Source organism: Pelobates fuscus, chromosome 8, assembly GCF_036172605.1.
Source record: "Pelobates fuscus isolate aPelFus1 chromosome 8, aPelFus1.pri, whole genome shotgun sequence".
In the NCBI taxonomy this organism is placed as follows: Eukaryota; Metazoa; Chordata; class Amphibia; order Anura; family Pelobatidae; genus Pelobates; species Pelobates fuscus.
Window position 1 is genome coordinate 137,832,686 of NC_086324.1, and position 22,215 is coordinate 137,854,900.

General features: G+C 37.3%; 1 protein-coding gene across 1 annotated transcript in view; it reads right to left on the reverse strand.

Annotated features, from left to right (window-relative positions):
- Positions 1-3,657: 3,657 nt before the first annotated feature.
- Positions 3,658-22,215, reverse strand: part of TECPR1 (tectonin beta-propeller repeat containing 1) — an 80,085-nt gene continuing 61,527 nt past the window's right edge. Inside the window, exons 18-25 of the mRNA XM_063430343.1 lie at positions 16,281-16,360; positions 14,055-14,111; positions 11,297-11,471; positions 9,581-9,716; positions 5,759-5,851; positions 5,245-5,351; positions 4,991-5,110; positions 3,658-4,033 (exon numbers count right to left, since the gene is read on the reverse strand). Coding sequence (XP_063286413.1) covers positions 3,896-4,033; positions 4,991-5,110; positions 5,245-5,351; positions 5,759-5,851; positions 9,581-9,716; positions 11,297-11,471; positions 14,055-14,111; positions 16,281-16,360 — 906 coding nt within the window. The 3' untranslated portion in view covers positions 3,658-3,895. The remainder of the gene's footprint in view (positions 4,034-4,990; positions 5,111-5,244; positions 5,352-5,758; positions 5,852-9,580; positions 9,717-11,296; positions 11,472-14,054; positions 14,112-16,280; positions 16,361-22,215) is intronic.

Sequence of the window (22,215 nt, forward strand, 5' to 3'; positions counted from 1 at the left end):
AATAATTTTATAATTCAATAATTGGTCCTGTGGCATCCTGTAATAATCATGTGGTCCTGGCTTTAAGGAGGGTTTACGTAAACCTTTAGAGACGCATATATTTTTGCATCTAGAGCCAGGTTGTGGAAAACTCTTTTTAAGGTAAGCATTTTTAGTTTCCCGGTCTAAGTCAATTGATTTCAGATTTATTACACTATTCTACACTACATGTTTTCTGGCTGGCAGATTGAACAGGGATAGTGTCACCATAGAACACATTTACCTGAGAGATTTGAGGCTATCCCTGTGAGGTTCTGTTCTGTGTGAGTGTAGCCTTTTTATTTATCTGCACTCCCTATTACCATCCACATACTACACTAGATTGTATAGTTTTCATTTTTGAGCATTTAGCACCGTATACCCTGATGACTTATAGGAGTAAGTTTATACATTTAGAGCCACACTATATCATTGGTATTGGCCTTGGTTTGACACCCAGTTGCTTTGTTAGGATGTAGAGTTGGGGAAGAACCTACATTAGTGTGGCGGCAGCCTTTGTTCATTTTCTGTACTTATATTAAGCACATATTTATCACACATCACCTTATTCATTTATTAAAATATTGTTTCTATTTATCAACTCCTGCCAAATTCATTGCCGCTTTTTAAATTATAATTTTGTATTTACTGCACAACTGCAGGCATTGAATTACAAGATTATTTCAGTAGTAAAGGTAAATGTGAAGCACCTGCAGCCTTGCAGACAGGGGAGCAGTAACTAGCGATGAATCAAGGACAAATAAACGTGTGGTCTTCATACATGCATATATTCTCCTTGAAATCAACTGAAAGGTACAAATGCCCCATTAGCTCATCAGTTAACCACTGTTCTGCTTTGCTTATGCGTAACATGTCTAAGAGGGCAGTGATCATTGGAGTGTGAATCTTATATTACACAATACAGCATATACACTATGGCAGATGTACCTTTCGTTCTAATCGAATCTCGGAATAGAATCTTCCTGACAATCTTTGACAATGATTGCAAAGCTTGGCACTTCAAGTACATCTCCCATGATGCGTAGAGAATCTCATCTACTGGCTGAGTGTTATGGGGAAATGTAGGCAAACATTTGCAGCATCAAAGCTAGCCATTCCTGGTCTGCACCTTGGCAGCCACAGTGGGCAACTACCACCGATATATATGTGAACAGATGCCAACTCATTTTTTTTATCTGTGGTTTATTCACTTAGACCAAATGTTTAGGCACCAAATTCAAAAGAAACATAACACAATAAAGACGCATTATGAATTACAATTGTTACATAACAATTCTCAATGGTTCTTATGTATTTGAGTAATCTAACTTTTAGTGAAACAGCCCTTTAGATGCCAAAATCGGAAACAAAGATTCTAACTGAAATTATTGGTCCACAAGCCCAAATATTTGACAATGGCTAACTTTTATAATGGTTGCCATGCAGAGTAATCTGACCTCATCATTTATACACATTACATAGAGTGAGGACTCTCCATGTTACTTAATTACTGTTTCAATATTACTCACAAAGAAAACAAGATTATCAGATGTTTAATGCTAAGATTGCAGTATTGCATAGGCAAATCAAGAAGGGGCTCACTAACCAGAAGCTTCTAAGTCTGTTAGACGGACTCAGAACCTGTCCCATAGATGCCTGTACTGTCTGCAGGGTCTATGGAATATATAGTTAAATCCACAGTAACAGATCAAATGCATCACACAGGGTGATTGTACCTTCTGAATGATGTTGTGCTGTCAATTTATTCACACCCAGATTCACATTTTTTGTAACGGGCTGTTAGCAGGGATCTTCTGAGACACTGACAGCACATGTCTGAGGCCACAGGATGAGAAAACCACACAAAAAATTTGGGACAGAGGTTGTAAGTTGCCAGGGGGTAGCTGCTATATGATGACTGTCAACTTTTGGGAATTGATGTACAGGCTACTCTAGTTGGTAGGCAGGGTACTTTCTTCACCATAACCTTTGCAGCGATGCAAAGTTGATACGGCGCTTACAATGACAGTTTTCTAATAAAAGAATAATCATAAATGTGTTATTGGTCTGTATTAAGGTTATTAGGTAAATTTGTTCAAATGTTTGAATATTTAGTGCTTCTGAACTACATTTTGAGTGCATGATAATGTTAATGAGCCATTTTCTATTGGTATGGTTAAATTGATGCTTCTAAGATATAACATCATTCTGGTTTTGTAGATTTTTACAAAGCAGTGAATACACCAAGAAACTATGTAGATCATTTTACAAACAAAATATAATTTTGCACTATACACGGTTAGTTGTATTACCTAACTATATCGCATTACCTTTATATATTAAACAGGAAAAAAAACAAAACATCAAAAGTAAAATATATAAATATATGAATTCACTATTAAAATTATGTACATTTTGAATAGAGTGAACTCTTTGCAGTGGAGTTGTGGTTAGTCCAACGCGTTTCACATCAATGGCATATTTTATGAAATAAATAATTTGATGATCCCAATGTATTTCATGAAAGAAATTAATCAATTCAGTCATATAGTATAGCTCATTATATTGCACACCTGTAAAATAAACTCTTGGAAACCTATATATTTTTTTTTATTATCATCAACTTTTATATCAACTTTAAAAAAAACAAAAAACACAGTGTTCAATCTAATAAAAGATAAGCACCATAAAATATACTCCTATCTTCTCTATCATAATTAAGATACAATCCATTTGGCTCTCTAAAAGTGTATGTTTTATTAATGAGCATTACTTGACATATTATTTGTACACATAGTGTACTACATCCTTTTTACTTAATACTGTTCTATGAGGGTAACAAAAAAGCTTTTTACATGCTAAATAGGACGTGCTAATGTCATCCACCTACTCATTATTTTCACAGCTTAAGCAAAAACTAGCCATCGGTTGAGCATCATAACGACTTATTTCGGTGCAAGACGGGCACAGTTTCCTATAAATTACTACAGGTCAAGATCACGCGAAGCGAATAGAATTATACGAAGCCGATTTATATAGGGAACTAATAAGATGAGCCATTCGTGAAGTCATTCGGTTTATAGAGACCAGAAAGAAAAGGCAATGGATGAGAGAGATTTAAAAGTTGCCATTTTAATCAGAAGGAATATGTCATCAGACGATCTGCCGGATGGTCATGAAATAATGTTTGTATGTCATGCAGGGGCCAACTTACAAGTATTTACATTTGTGATCAGACTTTTTATAATGATGTACTAACAAACTCTAGTAGATACTACAATGGGTACATTGATATACTGGTATTTAATGATGTAATAATGCAGCCGTCACTCTCATATATACAAGGATACACCTCTGGCATTGAAAACATCAAAATACTTTCTCTGGTGAGTGGGAAATTGGAATAAGGTGCATTTAAGACAACTTGATGTATAGTGTTATGCTAGAAAAGAGAGTTAGTTTATGACATTTGGAAGAGAAATGTGTTCCTCCTTTGTCACTGCACAAGAGTACAGGAAAAGAACCCAAAGATGAAAACCTTGTAGAGGAAAATGTGGTATCTATCCAATAGACTGCCTCCTGGATGATCTAAAACCAATATGGCAACCCATTCACTCTAGAAGAGTTTCCAGATTTAAGAAAGAAGCATTTTACTGGTAGTGGATAACTGGAATTATACGAGGTAAAATGTATCAAAATTCATAAGGTAAAAGAAAAATAAAGAATTCACAGTTTACATCTTTAAAATACTACAAAATAGACCTGTTCTGATTTTGTAGATGCAGTAGTCAAAAAAATAATTAAGATGTCTGCCTTTGCTAGCCAAGGACTACAAACGTCTCACCATTGTATATCCAAACATCTAAATGGCAAACTTTTAGCAGGTTGCTGCAGACATGAAGGGACTTCCTTCATGGTTTTCTTCAGGTGGATTCACAGATTGAGTGGTGTGTTTTTCAGGCTGTGTGCTATTACAAGTCATGTTTCCTCTTACGCTAACATGTTCCCAGCCTCCCTGAAAAGAGCATAATGACATCATCAGATAGAGACATTTTACATTTGGAAGTTGCTTTAAGCGAGCCTGTCATTTTTTTGGTTTTTTTCATGTGATCCCTGTATCTTAAAGGAACTCTATAGTGTTCGCAATACAGACATGTATTCTTAACACTATAGTGCTGGAATAGATATTTAGGTGACCAGCCCCCCTCTCTGAGGAGTTAAAAGGCGAGTTACCTTGCCTTTTATCCGTCGATGCACCGGTCTAGCTGCAACTGGCCTCACAATCCATCTGTTTTTTTGTTTATCCATTAATATACCTAAGAACCTGACCTTGGTGATGCCATAAGACAGTGATGTCTAACTTTGACACCATAAATTGTTTCTGGACTACATTTCCCATGATGCTCAGCTAGCTTTTAGACTCTGGTGTCAAGGTTAGCCATCACTGCCATAATAGATTTAGGCAGAAAAATGGCTCTGATACTCGTTGATCTAGGTGGAATACAAGATCAGTGGAGGAGCACGACATTGAAGGCATAGATCTCTTTTTCTCTGTTTTACAAAAAGAGCTGAGTGAGCAAGACCAAAGTCAGAAATCTTTGTCCTTAATAGGAAAGATCACTCTTTCTAACAGGAGGTAAAAAAAAAGGGTTGCATAGGCACGCCTGGCTAGTTTATGTTGCCTCTTCAAAAATAACAAGCAATGATGCAGTACAAAAGATCTGGAATAAGTTATTAAAGGTAATTAATAATAAATCTCTCTGGATACAAAAATAGCACAATGGTCGCAATATTAAAAGAAATCAGAACCAGACTGTGAAATGAGAAGTGTTAAAATAGCACGCAACATTTCATACTATAGAAATTTTCATTTCTACAAAAACGAGTTACCCACATGGATAACGCCTAGATACATAGATGGATGGGGGGCACAAGCACGATGAATTCTACCTGATGACTGCCTGCTACTCACCCCAATGCCATAGTCCCAAGAATGTCCCCTTGGTTCCATTGGCTGTACCCCTAAGCGGTGACAGACCGTCCCACAGCTCAGACTATGGCTGCCTTGAACTTTGTCAGCAATTACCCAAACCTGCAATATACAAGAGGCATTAAAAACACACGCTCCATCTTCATTCACCGTTTGTCAGCTTGCTAGCTATATGACCCAGACATTACTTAATAACTTGTCCATTAAAAGCTCATTGATCCAAACACAGTGCCTACCTGATCAAGGGGTCCTACTGACACCTTACGGACATTGTTGGAGACATGCTCCCAGGAAGATCCTTGAGGGTAGCTTGGAGTAATTCCTTGTCGAAACCATAAGTTATCTAAAAAAAAAATATGTTTGAAGCATTTAAAATAATGTCCAAGTAAGCATGTAATTGGTTTACTAGAATTCAGATACTTTTGCATAGCTAGAGTAATGACTTTGGGGAAGCATAAAATAGAAACGAAGGACAAGCTAGACTAGTTGAGCAAATAACGAGCCTCCTTTATTTTGGTTTGTCAATGATCCATCCATTCTATTTATCAGTAACCAAATTGGAACAGAATGTTAATCCCTAAATCTTGAGACTCTGTGTTAGAGAATCACGGATTTAGCTAATTTCATATTTAAATTTATGAAAGGTAATTTAGTTTCATGGGAGAGCAATGGTCTGTTCCACTCGAGATAACAAAGAACGTATCGCGCATAAAACTCTGTATGCAACTGAACTTTTATTTCTACACTTACTGTTTTCATCCACAGCAAACACTGATGTCTGCCCTACGGAGACCTGCCGTAGCTTCTGTTTTTTGGGTGAAGGAATATGGTACCAGCAATCACCTACATAAATATAAAATAAAAAATAAAATAAAAAATAATAATAACTACGAGACACAAACACACAGCATGGTTTACTCTAGCACATACAGACAAGCAGAATAAAACACATAAATGTATAGATTGGGAGAAAAATCTGTTAAAAAATAATTTTCAGTCACCGCCGTGGCAGAAACCTAATGCCAAGGTATAAACTGACATGGAGGAGCAGAAAATACCTCCCACAGGAGGCCCTTCTCTTCTTTCAAGTGTAGCAACCACAGCGCATGGTCTGCAAACTCATCTAGCACTGGCTAGGAAGTATTATGACGTCACTCCGTTCAGACACCGGAACACTGGCAACGAAACTAGCGTGCCAGCGTTACGGAGTAGGTTTGCCCTGCTTGGGGATTCGTCAGCAGAGGAGTGGAGGACAGCCCAGAGGTGCGTGTTACAATTATAGTAACACAAAAAAGTGCCCCTGGAACAGAGGAGAGGTGAGTAAATCTCTATATTTTATATTAAATACATCTTGTATCTTTGTGATGTATTCCATTATATGGGAGCATTTAAGGAAAGTTTATTTTTCCATTACATTAAATATGGATTGCAAAATAGCCAAGCTGTGACTAGAGCGGGAGCATGTTTCCTGATCAGCCGTTTTAGCCTCAAACTTGTGTTTTAGGAATAAACATGATAATTACAGTAGGATCGCTTAAGAATAAGCCCTCCTTAAATACACAAGCTTTCACCCAACATTTCTGTAAATGAACAGAACATGTTGACCTTGCGCAAGGAACAGATACTGCTCCAGGCTGTTAAGCTGAATTCTTTTAAGACGTAGTTGGGCTAGAGATCTCTGAAACTTTTTGGATGTCAAATTCCAACCTAAGCAACAGGGCTAGAGTTTGACAACCATAATCTATATGCTACTCACCAGTTATCCAGGGTTTTTCTCAGGCTAAATCTAAATGGCTTTGGTACAGTGATCATACTGACTGACAACTCTAAGCCAGTAACAGATTTACCTGGTTAAAACAGAAAACAAATGTGTATTCATTACACTATGGGACCCTGTTGGCCATTTAGGTCCCCGTCCCCTAGCTGCAAGGACTAAAAAAGGTATTTTACTTACCTTTTCTCCCTCGCAGTGCTGGTCTCCGTGGGGAAGCCCCAACTCCTTGGCCGAGATCATCGACATCAGTAATCTCAACCAGTAGAATGCTTTTGCATAGGACAGCATCGGGAGGCTAGTGGGCAAGTGTGTCAAAATACTGCGCCATGCCAATCAGATGGTCTCTATGAGTAATAGCACAGTTTTACTCTGCTATTTTATCAGAAGCAATTCTAGTGGCGGTCTGAGTGACAACCATGCATTGAACAACATTGCAATTCTGCAGAACAGCAATATTTTCAGCTGTAGGGTTAAAACAGAGTGGACGTGGCACCCAGACCACTTAATTGAGATTAGGGATTATCAGTATGTTGGCATGTGAAGTCTAAAAAAAAAAAAACAGAAGAATACATAATGCAGCTAGCGAAAAGTATCTAAATTCAATTCTCAAGTGCAATTTTGGTGAAGATGTATTCAAACTGTACTCATTCATCAACTTTACAGAAGACTGATAACATTCTATTCTAAAATTCGCAAAACTGGCATGTAGTTTTTCCCTCTGTCGGAACCTGCATGTTTCAATCTAAAATATAAATATAGGGATTTTAGCATTTTTTGTGTGCTCTGAACAAGACACAGCATTAAGCATCACCAATATTACGGAAAGTATGTTCTAAATGGTGCATATCATTTTGTCCATCAATCTGAACCATGCAGACTGATCCACAGTGACAAGAAAAACCTTGTTTTCACATAAAAACAAAATAGATTACCCCAAACTCTTACAGCGAAAGAAGCCAATTGTCAGTAGCCCATTCTGATAGTATCCCTTGATTGATTAAATGTGTGTACCCACTCTGTTAACAAATGCCCTTATCTAAATTAGATGTTAAATGCAAAAAGTATGTATCTTGCAAAGTATTTCCCAGGATTTAATCCTTTAGACTCACTCTTATTATTTTTATGTTAATGAAGTTATGGGGTTAATGATTAAGACGTTTTAATATTTGCCAAGAGATAACTATGCAGGGAAAAAAAACCATCTTTTATCTAGCTGAGGATGAAAGGAGTTGAAATCCAACTGGTGAGAGGCACGTGGTCATGCAGATAAACAAGATCAAAACGCCTGAACAAAGCCAAATCAGATACGAAAAACAGCATTTACCTAGTTATATTTTTACACCAACATTATCAGTTTCAAAGTGTTTCTAGAATATCCCTCTCTGATTGTTTACCATTGTCACATATACATATTTACCTTCCTATTAAGTCTGAGAGAAGGTCACCTCTGATATGGAGCTGCTATTTGCTTATTGCCTAATAATGTACCGTACATACTGGGTCACATGATGACAAAACCGCTCCAGGGCATCCGCAATGCAAAGAATAAAGTTGGCATTACTTTGTGCGTGACATTTATGTTCCCCATCATTGTGTTAGATGTTAGACCTTATTATTTATTGCAAAATAAACCAGGACGTTGCCTCCTCACGCATCTGGTCACATTTCCGTGAATTTCAATTTGCCAATTTATGTTTTTTTTTTTCTCACTTACCTTGTTAGGATTCTCACCTGTCTCTGTGAGTTATGTGTTGTCTCAAACTCTACCAATGTAACTTCCTTTTATTAAATCTACATATCGTTCTTGTGCTTGCTCCCTCCCTTGACCCACTTTCCCTGTATGGAGTTATGTTCCTTGCATTTATATGCACGTGGCACTCTCTCTGTCTACTTTCTCCATCACGTATGATTTTGCTCTTTTGTATCTCTTAACATGGTTTTTCTCCGGTTTGCTTTATTTTCTCTGTATTCCTGTAGCCCTATGACAAGCTCTCTCTGCTCCAAATGTGAATCCTAATTCTGGAATTGCGATCGAAAATTATTTTTCTCTCCAAACTCCACTTCTGGTTTATTCTCGGCTTAAAGTCGGCAGATTATTTTGGGAGTTGTAGAGCTGCAAAAGCTGTGCTCTAGAGAAAGTATTATTTGCTAACCCTCTACATAACATACTACACACAGCTGCATGCTACAGAACATTGCAAGTACTGTTAGGGTTCTAAGAACAAATGCCAGAAAGTTGAACCTCAGATTAAAGGGGCACTATGACCATTTAATCTCAATGAATAAGTTAAAGTGCTTGAGGTCCCATGGTGCTTTCCCTCCATAAAGTGTTAAATAATTTATGGAGCAGTTTAACAGTAAATAAGCGTAAACTGACACCCACTGCCCCTAGTGGAGGTATGGCTAAAATAAGTCAGAGATGGCAAACGTCTTCTAGCCATAGCAATTCATACCAGCTACTGGTGCTGTCATTGGCTGAAAGCAGTCAGCTGACACTCTCAACCAATCACCACCACCACTGCTACTCAGGTTAATGCTTCCTCATTAGACCAAGCAGCACAGAGAGGATGGACTGCTGGGGGCTCTTGTAAGGCATTAAAACATTAAAAATGTTTTAATGCTGTATAAATGGAAGGCACCATTGAACTCCAGACACTATAACCATCTAAATAAGATGAATCAGTTAGAGTGCCTACAGTGTCCCTTCAACACGCAAGCCTTCTTGTTTACGTAACCATACAGGGCCCAGCTGTAACATAGTTAGATTAATGCATTGCCCCAGAATATCGAGTCTTTACCAGCAGGGTGATCGGTGGACACAGAACCCCGGTAGAATGCAGATCCATCCCTGGCTATGGCCCACACCTGGTGACACCCTCCTATTGAAATGGAAATGAATGGTTGGTCTGTGCCAACGTGGAGCCACGAGGAACCCTGTTAAAACACAGATTCAAAAGTATTAATAGACTGCCATGAAACAGTGTTTTTTTTCCAAATGAACATACACATCTGGGCTACAACAGAATGAAAAATACACAGTCACCTTTAATCAGAAGAAGACATACATTATAGAGAGGAAGTGTGAAGATAGTGATCATGTGTTAGAATGAAATACTCTAACAAATCCTAGTGTCATTAGAAGGCGAAAGCCATTACTGTATTTATTTACCATTGAATACAGGAGGTTCAGGTGATGTTGTGAAGTGTGCAAGTGTTATTCAAAGAAAAATATTGGTGGAAATAAAACTCACCCTTAAAGCGGTAGCAAAAAAAACAAAAAACAAAAACAAAACAAAAAACAACAACAGTATAACAAGCATTTATTAATTTAGGTTTATGAGAAGCCCCCTTTAAGGTGGCATAATTTCAGAACTAAACTCAAGGTTAGCAATGAGTGATGCATTATCTCCTATCTGGCACATCATTAGAAGAGGAAAAACAAATATACAATGGAATAAATGTTCTGCCGAACCGCTCTTAAAGGAACACTATAGTCACCTAAATTACTTTAGCTAAATAAAGCAGTTTTAGTGTATAGATCATTCCCCTGCAATTTCACTGCTCAGTTCACTGTCATTTAGGAGTTAAATCACTTTGTTTCTGTTTATGCAGCCCAAGCCACACCTCCCCTGGCTATGATTGACAGAGCCTGCATGAAAAAAAAAAACTGGTTTCACTTTCAAACAGATGTAATTTACCCTAAAAAAACTGTATCTCAATCTCTAAATTGAACTTTAATCACATACAGGAGGCTCTTGCAGGGTCTAGCAAGCGTTTAACATAGCAGGGGATAAGAACATCTCAATTAAAAAGAACTTGCAATAAAGAAAGCCTAAATACAGGAAGTGTTTATGGAAGGCTGTGAAGGTCACATGCAGGGAGGTGTGACTAGGGTTCATAAACAAAACTATTTTGAGTGTTTTCATTATGAAAGTGGCCCATACAACCGAACCGCACCATTCAGGGTCCTGCTTCAGATGTAGGGCCATAGGAAATGGTACGGCACGGTTAGGGCGGAGCTACTATACAATCCATTGATTGGATGACACGCTAGGCATTTTTTCTAAACCCCGCATGGCCCCTGAAGGTCTGACTTGCAGTGGAAAAGCTCATCTGAAAAGGCTGGACCATTATAAACCTTTTTACCTTGCATGGTTAATGCTAAAGGGCCACTGCACAAAGACCACTTCATTTAGATGAAGTGGTGTGATTCATTTTAGATGTTTTACATTTGTGGAGAGCAGAGACATAACAAGTCCAATCACTCAAACATGCCAAGACAGGACTGTGGAACCCTACAGTCAACTCAAAGAAGAACATTGGGTCCTCTTGTATCAGGCAGTAAGAGGACAATAGCTTAATTACATTCAATGGCATGAGTATACATTGTGTGAACTGGGAATGCAGAGATATACCTGTAATCTAACAGTTTTTGACAGAAAGGAGATAAATGTGATCCTAAAGTGATTCTGAATGGTAAATCATTATAGACTGCTGAAGAATATTATTCCTACCTCATGGCACTTTTTTGTGACGCCAACTCTGCATAAAACGTCTCCTTTATTGCTTATTGCCCACAGAGCTATGGATTCGTCATCAGCTGTTCCTCTGCTCGATAATATAGAGACATCCCACAAGGAGATGGGAGGAACTTCACACCAAGGTCCAGTTGTAACAATTTTGCATTTTCTGGTGAGACAGAGCAAGAAATGCTTTAATCAGAAAATAAATCCATTTCCAAAAAAATAACAATGGAAGATTCTATATTGCTGTGAGTCCCACCTAATAGGATTTGACACAAACCAATTCTGAATATGTAACTTAGCATATGATTTATCAAACAAGGTTTCATTTTAATAGGTGGACTTAACATACAAACACTGGGTGCACTTGATATACACGCAAATTCAACAGGTTTGACAAATTGGAACAATGAATGGTGAGGGTCTTCTTCTATTAAGATATTATATATAAAATTCTTGCACCTCCTTCATTTATGTTGCTAGCTGTTTCATAACTAGTACCATGTTTTTGGTATGTTGGAACTCTATTCACTGCATATTTGGTATGTTTCTTGTGACTGGCTATAGTGAAAAGCACAAACTTGCTACATTACTTAGCACATTGTCTAAGACCACTCCAATTTTTTTCTTTAATCAGCATATGACAGCCATTCCATTTTAGTGGCTGTTGAATTCCAATACATGCCCATCACATTCTACTGAATGAGGTATTGATTATGTTATTACCTGGACCAAATTTTATTTAATGAAAACAAGTATAAAAAGTAAGCATTATCGTCTTATAATAAGACCGACTGGATGGCAAAAACAGTGCTAATAGTACCTCAAAAGTAATTGGAATAAAAAAAAAAAAAAAAAAAGAATTATTGACCAAGGCATTGGAGTTGAAAAGAATATTAATTCTGAAGAGCGTTCAATTCTGGCTTTACTTGAAGAGCAAGACTCCTGTGATCAAGGCAGTGGCCGAAACTTTGGGGTATTTTTGTCTCCAGCCCTAGGTCAGTATGCAGTTAATGTAGGTAACCTTGTTGCAATTATTTATGTGGATTAACGTGTAGATACTTTGCACTTTATCTTTATTGCACTTTTGATTGTATACTTATGACATGATATACATGGATACTTATGACATGATTGTATCTAATTGAATAAATATTTTTTTCCATGAAATGGTGGGCTGTGGATTTCTTCTATTTACTTGGAGAGCGATACAGTGAGCATCAGGTTGTTCCATCCTTAGAATTTCAAAGATGGCAATTCATAAGACCAAGGTTAAGCAGCAGACATAAGGGACAACAAAGCTACACAGCAGCAGAGAGCAAAAACAACTCCCAATTGACCGGAATGACCATCAACTGATTCAACGGTCACTCAATAACTGTGGATGACATAAAGTGACCTACAAAACAAATTGTAAATGGCAACTGGGGTAAGTTGCATGGTGAGGACGGTTAGATACAGGCTTCTAGAGGAAGGGCTGAAGTTGTGCAAAGCTAGAAAAAGGCATTCATCAACGAAAAGCAAAGATGAGCCAGGCTGAGTTTTGCAAAAGTCCATAAGGATTAGGCCATAGAGGACGGGAGTCAGTTAATTGTCCCTGATCATCCAATTTTCAGCTTTGCCCAATACCTAGTCATCAGATGCCTGAATACAGACATGGAGAGGCCTACTAAATGTCTTGAATCCACAGTGAAATTTGGTCTGGGATGATCTAAGTGTGCTTCAGCAAGATTTGAATTAGGAAGATTCATCTTTCTGAAGGATGCATGAATCAAGCTATGTACAAGGTTGGAAGAAAACCAGTATCCTTGTGCTCTGACAATGTTTTACAACTCTGAGAATAGTTTTTTCAAGCAAGACAATGCTCCATGCCACACAGCTAGGTCAATTAAGGTGTGGTTGGTGGATCACCAGGTCAAGAATCTGTCATGGCCAGCCCAATCTCCAGACCTGAATCCCATTGAAAAACCTCTTGAATGCGATCAAGAGGAAGAAGGATGGTCACAATCCATCAAACAAAGCTGAGCTGCATGAATGTTTGCGTCAGGAGTGATATTATGTCACCCAACAGCAATGCGAAAAACAGATTGAGAGCTTGCCAAGAGGCATTAAAACAGTGATTGAAAATCAGGGTTATTACATCAAATATTGATCTCTGAACTGTTCCTAAGTTAACACATTAGTATTGTGTGGTTTAAAAATGAATATTAACGTGAGAGAGAAGCAAATATTAGTGGGGAATAATATGATAAGCTCCTGGTGTAATCTTAACAGATAAACAACAATGTCAAAGTTCAAGTGGAGTAGGAATGGGTTCTTCCAGGGATAAGGTTCTTTTTACCTTATATGTTCTTGTCTGCCCATAACTGGTAAGAGTTACACTCCAGGGATTAGTATAACTCCCACTAATCTTGGCCAGACTGGAAATTGCCATATAAACTGGGGATTATGTTTTTTTTTTTTTTAAATCTAAATGTATTGTTTGATAATAAACTGCAGTGCAGGAATTTAATATACCAACAACCTGTGAAAATAATAGCTAGATAATCAATATATTATCTTAATCATATTTTGTATTCCTCTATAAATATATCCACCTGTGACCCTGTCTAGAATCAACCCTGCACTGAAAGGGGTGGCAGGTGGAAAATAGCAGAAGAATTTGAACAGTTGATGCTGATACTTGTCAAATGTTAGGTACTTTTGCCTTCTTAAAATTAAAATTATCACACTTGAATCAATCTTTTACCTTGCCCACCGTCTTCGTCGAACAAAATCCTTAATGGTCTTGTACCCGTGATAGGACCTGAAAAGAAAAGAACACAGGCAGTTTGTTTTTCACGCTGACCTCGCCATTATTGTGTTACTTGTGTTGACCGACTTATTGTTTCTTTAATCTTTCTTATGCCAATTTCAACAAACGCCTTGTACTCTCCAATGACATTCACATTTATGAGATTTAAACTTTGATAAAACTCCTCTGCTGCAAGTGGGATAACTAGCAAACAAGATTTGATAAGTGTGGCTGGTGACCTTATGCAGGCTTATATTGGCGTCCATTCACTATATCAAAATTCATTTTGTGAGGAAGGCTGAACTTGATGGACGCAAGTCTCTTTTCAGCTATGTAACTATGTATCACTATATTGGTTTCACTAAAATTCTAAAAACACTTTCACAGAAATGTTCTTCTGGATTATGGCAAATAAAATCAGCATGATCTCGCTGCATCTAGGACATGACTGACTTTGATGTTTAAATTACACTCCAGACTCCTAAAGCATTGCTCAGTGTGTCGTCTTTTTTCATTTCACAAAAAGTGCACATTTCAATAAAAACGGGCATGTTTACAAATTAACCTGGTTATAGCCCCTGAATGTCAATCAGACAACGGGTTCTATTACTTCCTGGTTTGTTTAGCTGAGATGAGCTAAACTCAAGAAGCAGGTAACTGCACAAAGCCTTGCAAAGACTTCTCATTGAGCTGCATTGGGAAGTCAGTGATTGGACAGCCACAGAAAGTCTGGGCTGGGGAAGAAATGTACCGTATGTTGTTCAAAGGCTGCAGACAAGATATCTGCAGTTTTGCAAGCTGTTTTCAGATATAATCCCAAAGAAAACATGCATAATTAAATGCATGCATTTTTATTGGGGTATATCTACTAATCAGTGAGTTTAACATTTTTATTTTGATTAGTATTTGGGCAGTAGAATGTGTCCCTTATGTTATTGTATCATTTATCAAGAACCTTTAAACCTACTGACACAAGTTACGGGCGGTTTTTAAGTTAGGGACGCTGCAAATTGATGTACTAAGTCAATTGTTAAATGGTTTTACTGAGTATTTCTTCTAGAACCAGAGACCTGGTGAATGTGTATTAAAGTGACACTCCAGAGGAAGTGACCCATAATGTTCTTTTTTTTAAATGTATTAAAAATATGACAATAAGAATATACTCATATTTTCAGTTTATGCTGCTGCAAATTTAAGGCAGGTAATAACCTGCTGTAGAGAGCTGCTGTGTGAGCATTCATTTACTCAATAAATCACGGACTGAGCTGTAAACATGGCTGATTTTAGAGAAGAGAGCTGATTTTTTACCAGTAGTGTTACTGTGGCCTTAATCTTTATGGAATGTTCCATGAACCTATATAAAGTATAACGTTTTAACCAGAAACAGTTCCACCATTGATACAGTGTACTCACGTTTGTGGCCAATGGTTTAGACATTAATGGCTGTGGGTTGAGTTATTTTGAGGGGACAGCAAATTTACACTGCTATACAGGCTGTACACTTACTACTTTACATTGTAGCAGAGTGTCATTTCTTCAGTGTTGTCACATGAAAATATATAATAAAATATTTACAAAAATGTGAGGGGTGCACTCACGTCTGTGAGATACTGTGTGCGGCTCATTGGAGTGGCATAAAAGTTACTCTTATTCCAAACATTTAATTGATAAAATAACTAGATACATTGACAAAACAAAAACAAAAAACAATCCAAGTAGATTGCCAACCATATGACTTATTCCCTATCTACACTCTCCATCCACCCATATAAACGCTATAACTAAAATATAAAATATATTAAATGAATACCATAAAATTTCTGGTACTGGTTTCTGACAAGTGCTGTCTATTGCCATTTAAAATTTATATGCTCTCAGAATAAACTCTGGGTGGTTTCTATGTTAGCAACTACTTGAGATTCATCAGATTTACTCTGGCAGCTTACACATTCTATATACCGACGGGCAGCATTTTTTAAGAGCAAAGTCAGAGAATCTAGAAATAGTACCTGTCTATTAGAAAAATGGCTGACCTGACATTCCTGTAGCTAACCTGTTTGGAAACATAAGATTCCTTTTATTTCACCCTTTCTTCCTTTAAAGATCTATTTAACAAATTACACTGTGGATAAAATACAAAACATACTACAACACATATAAAACAGATGAGAGTTGTCTTACGCTGGGAAGTCTGCTGCATATTGCCACCCTTCTCGATCTGATCCATTGGCAATATTAAAATCTATATACCAGTCTGAGACCTAAAATCAAACAGAAATGCACTGTTTAATATACATTATGCAAAAAAAAGGACACATTTAGACTTTGCAATGTAAACCTCTTTCAGTTACATGCTCAGTTCTAAGGTTCAGGACAAAATTAATTCTCAAATTGGATGGAACCAGATTTATATTTCATTTTCGAGCTCGGGTACTTTGAATATGGCTAATTTTGAAAGTCAGTTTACCATAACTGCTTAATTACAGAATATTCCCTTGATTTTAAATAGTTGTACACTCGCCCCCAAAAATAATGAAATATATTTTTATATTGGTTCTGCTGATAAGTATTCACACTGGAACCGAAACTCTTAATTTTAGTCGACAACATAGGACAAAACCCAATGGCAAAAATATTACATGTAAGCTCAGATGTCCTGATCTTACAGATAACTCAAGACATAAAGTATAAGTATAAAGTATATCTGACACCAAACAACCCCCTATTGTATTACATTAAAAAAAAAAATATATCTACATCAGTGGCCAGCTGGGAAAAAAATACTAGGAAACGTCAGCTGAAAACATATAAAAAGATGACTCCTAAAATTAGCACTTTAACCCCTTAAGGACACAGCTTCAAAAGATTGCACTTAAAGACACAAGCAATTTTTGCATTTTTTGCTGTTTGCTTTCAACTGCAATTTGCATTTTACTAATTTATTGCACCAACACATATTATGTACCATTTTTTAAAGGACAAAAAAGGGCTTTAATTTGATGTAACATATACATATATAAATGATCATTTATTATAAAAATAAAAAAGGAAAAATATTGTTCGTTTTTTTTTTTTTTTTTACAGTTTTTGCAATAATAATGTGTGCATAATTAGTGCAGGTTAAGGAAAGTAATTAAAAAGAAATAAATGTAGTTGTTCTGATTTGCAGAATATATAATGTGTCTAGGGATTTAAGTTTTTTTTGGTAGTGACAGGTCACAAAGCACAAGGAGTAAAATGAACTTTTAATGTGGAGCGTTTTTAGAATTTGGTATGTTTGTTTTGTAAGCTTAACAGCCATAAAAGAAAACAAAATTGCCACACAAAAGTATATATTTATATAAAGTAGACATCACAGGCTATTGTCCTAAGGTTATTTTGACATAACACTTTTTATGTAGCCATTTCCCTGCCAATCTCTGCTAAATATTGGAGTAACATTGTGTTTTTTTTTGTTTTTTGACACACAAACTTAAAACAAAGATCTTCTCATGTGTATTTCGTAAAATTGGTGTGTGCTATTCCTGTACAAACCCTTATTTTGTGTTCAGCTCCATCTTTTGAGTACAACGATAACCCCATTGTATGTCTTTGGCACTATTTCGTGAAGCTACAGTGCCATATAGGAGACCTGTGCATTTCAGTATTTACTATAGCATTTTTAGAGACTGATTTGATGGACCTATGTTTCAATTTGGGGTATTATAGCAGTTTGACTGTTCAAAAAAACAAACAAACCCACAAAGGCCTACCATTTGTAAAAGTAGACACTCCAGGGTATCTCATATGGTGCCTTAACATGCCCCCAATTTGTCACCAATATATGTCAAAGTATGTGGTAAAAAATAATTGTTGGCATTTTTTTTGTTTTACATACGGATTACATTTTTGCTGGGTATTTTGTATATTTGATATGTGCCACTAAGATCCAAGTCCCAACATTATGCTCAGCAAAGTCTTCTGAGTAAAATGATACCCCCAATGAATGCCTTTGGCACTATTTCGTGAAGATACAGCGCCATATAGGAGACCTGTCCATTTCAGTATTTACAGTAGAATTTTGAGAGACGGATTTGATGGTGCCAGCAGTTCCCTTTTTATTTATTTTTTTCTGCTAGAGCCTTTCGGAAACCTTTGCGACTCTTCTGAATAGTGCCACAGGCCACGGTCTCAAAGCAGTACAGCATTTTTAGAAGTGGGATACTGTTGTAAAAATTATCAATATATAAGTGATATCCCTTGTTTAGAAACGGCATGATTAGGTCCCAGACAATTTTCCCACTTGTCCCTACTGTATCTGGGCAGCCTGGGGGATCAAGGTGGCTATCCTTTCCTTCGTATACACGGAAGGTGCACACATAGCCACTGCCACTTTCACACAATTTATAAAATTTGATCCCATTTCAGGAGCTTTTGGATGGGACGTACTGCTTAAACCCAGTCTTCCCTTAAACTTCACGAGGGATTCGTCAATAGAAATGACCTTTTGGGGGGCACTTTGTATTATTATTATTATTGCCATTTATTAGTATTGTCACTAAAGTGCATGAATCACAGTATGTCTTCATATCTGTCCCTAAAAATGGGGTTATTGCAAACTGGGTTATTAGAACAATACATTCTAATTGTGGGCTTTTTAATTATCCCCATTAGCATTGTCAGTGCCCAGAATTGTTTCAATTCTGGCACACTGGTCAGCTTCCATCTCTCTTTCCTGGCGATAAGAGACTCTTGATTGTGTGCCAGATACTGCTAAGCATACAGATTAGTCTGGGTGGCTATCTCCCCAAAACTATCATCCCCCAAGAACAGCTCCATACAATCCAGCGCATTAAAGCCAGACAGGTCAGCCTGTTTGCCAGGATTGGCAGTGAACTCTGGGATGTCTGGTGAAAAATTATTAGGGGGTACCCAGTCATCTACGCCATGTTCAGCACCAGATGAATCAGCAATTTCTTCTGATGGTCCAGCAGTATCTGGCACAAAGTCCCTGTCCCCTGTGTCACTGCCTGTGTCACTCTTTGAGGCAGTGTCGATCGCCTCTAAATCGGACACTAACAGGGCATAAGCTTCCTCTGCACTATCCTTCCTAAGCATTGTGAATGTGTACTATAGTAATAAACTAAATAACTAAACTTTAAATTCTTTTTATTTTTTTTCCTAACTTGCTTATTACTAAATTCCACCCACCACAACTAACTAAATCACAAATTAATAAAATAAAATATTAAAATATAACCCCTTAGGGTTACTAAAAAAAATCAAATGTAACCCCTGAGCTTAAAAAAAAAACAAAACCTAGATCACAGTAAAGTACTGTGATCTGTATTCTGATCACTGCTGGCAGTGATCAATCAGCAGGGAAAGGGTTATTTTTATTTTTAAAAGAACAAGGTAAAGGGGATTTGGAACATCTTCAGACAATTTATTCACTTCAAGGACACAATGTAACAACGATCCGTCTCTCTCCACTTCAAAAACCCACAAGAAGTGGAGGGAGGCGGATCTAATATCCCAGCAGCATTGTGAACGCTGTGACTGGCTGTCACAGCGATCACGTGGGCTGGGACATCACGATTTGCTGTTGCTGGTCTGCCCCTGACTCGGAGGCACCCAGGAACAGCATTAACCCTGCGATCCACCGCACTGCGGCGATCTGGGGTTAACTTTAGCACATGACAGACCGGGTCCGACATCCGGCGTTCAGTGCTTCCCCAGCATGACGGACCCGGTCCGTCATCTATCATTAAAGGGTTAAATGCTAAAGGTAAAAACAAACAAAAAAAAAAAAAAAAAAACACTCTTGAGTTTACAAACTTTTACATAAATGAAAGAATTTCTATACATTAGATTACACAATCTTTTTAAGAATATTCTCGATGGGTCTGCTTCTGACAGCTGTGTATGCCAAGGCTACCGTGGGGTTATCCCATGATTACTTTCTCACAAAAGTAAAACAAACAAAGTTTCTAAAAACATTTAAAATTTGGTTGGAGTACTGTCACTCCTATATTGTTTGCATTTCGATAGCTGTATGGATGCTTTAAATGAAAAAAAAATGTTTTGAACTAATTCACCTCAACAAAAGACATTTTCTTTAAGAATCATAAATTACCTGCATTCTACTTCAAGTCCTACTGACATGTTTATCACAGCACGGGCAGCTGTTTTAAACGAAAAAGTTCTCACATAAGGAGGTTTACAACATGTAAATATCATAAGGTGAATTATTTTGGTGATTTCTGTGCTGATTCATTTTACTACAGACAGCATATAAACAAAAGAAAAGAAATAATTCTAAAATAAACATGTATATGTATGTGTGTGTGTATATATATATTGTTTGTTTTTTTTTTTAATATTTTAATATAAAAAAAATAAAGAAAAAAGAGTTACCTGCTCACTACCCCAAAACGTACAATAAAAAAAAGAAGAGTTACCTACGCACTACCCCAAAACATCCAATAAAAACCAAAGACACAAGTTACCTGCGCACTACCCCAAAACATACAATAAAAAATAGAGAAACAAGTTACCTGCACATTACCCCAAATCTCTATGCATATTTAGACAAATGGAGGTGATTTAGTTGCTCCAATGGCCCATCTGCCACATCAAAATACACCACCTCTCAGGTGGGTCCTACACTAACAATTCACCTTGCTTCCTTCAGCTTCAGGCAAACAAAATCTCTAATGAGACAGAGAGGGGTATTTTGCTAAACCCCTACATACTTCTTAACCTTTAATAGGGAACACGTGGGCTGGTCGGCAGCATTGTACCATGGCAGTGCGATATAAAAGTAAATACAAATACACACAAACAAGTATTGCGCTCAAACTTCCAAGACAAGACATTAAAAGAATACGGCAAATAAGCCTGGAAACTTGATACCTTTTGATACTGCTTGTTAGACCTTTGCTCTATACCTAATGGTTAAAAGCAGCAATCCTACAGTGTAGTGCTTGTTAATTTTCCAAAGTTTAGATTAAACAGACAGAGGAAGCCTTGCATAATTGTTAACATAACCTTGTTTGTATAAGTGATTATAAAAGGTCAGGTTACAGCTTTTCTCTCGCAGATTTGAAATTATACTGTGTTTTGTAAACGAAGGGGGAGGTAATTTCACTTTATACTCCATTGAACTTCTACACCTACAGGGTCTACAGCGAGGGTGCCCAAAAGTTAGATCCCCAGATTTTGTTGAAGTACAACTCCCATAATGCTTTGCATGGTTTTCGGATGCTTTTATAATGCAAAGCATCGTGGAAACTGTAGTTTTAAAACATTTGGGGATCCAAATTTTTGGCACTCCTTGTCTACAGGCACTACCTGCCCCATGGGTTACTTCAAGAGCAAATTTTACAAGGAACTAAAATACTACCCCTTAGCCGACTGCAAAGTTGGAATGTAAGTGATATTCTTATATCTTTAAATGTTTTAGGGACATTAAATTGGTTATAGTGATTGAAGACCCCTGACAGTCCCTCCATTCAATGTTAAACCAGTATTAAGCAGTTTAAAACAGAATGAGGTCCTTGGCCACCCACAGCCTTCCCCCTCCTCCAACCAAGGCACGGATTGCACACTTCCTTTTAGCAAAACCTATCAATACCAGCAATGGGTACTGTGATAGGCTGAAAGCAGTCAGATGACACTCTCAGCCAATTAAAGTCTCCAAATTATGCTCATACCAATGCTCTTTGGCCCAAGCAGCACAGATGGTAGGGGCTGTTGAGGACTTTTGTTTAGTATTAAAATATTAAAAACAGTTTAACACTGAACTTAACGACAGCACTAGGGGACTCCAGACACTCTAACCACTTCAAAGAGATAAAGCAGTTACAGTGCCTACAATGTCGCTTTACATTTCATGTAAAAACACCTTTAACATAAGATATTTTCCTAAATGACCTATACTGACAATATATCAGGAAGAGGCCTTAGCAGAAATGTCAAAGATAAGATCTATACAGTTAGTATTTAACAGATCAAAAATGTAGATAATGTGTTAAACAGTTTAATAGTAACTGTAATCTTTAAGGTGTTGACATCTTCACATCACTTTCCTCCCAAGATGCACAAATTGCATTGAACATCTTCTTGCATAGTGCTC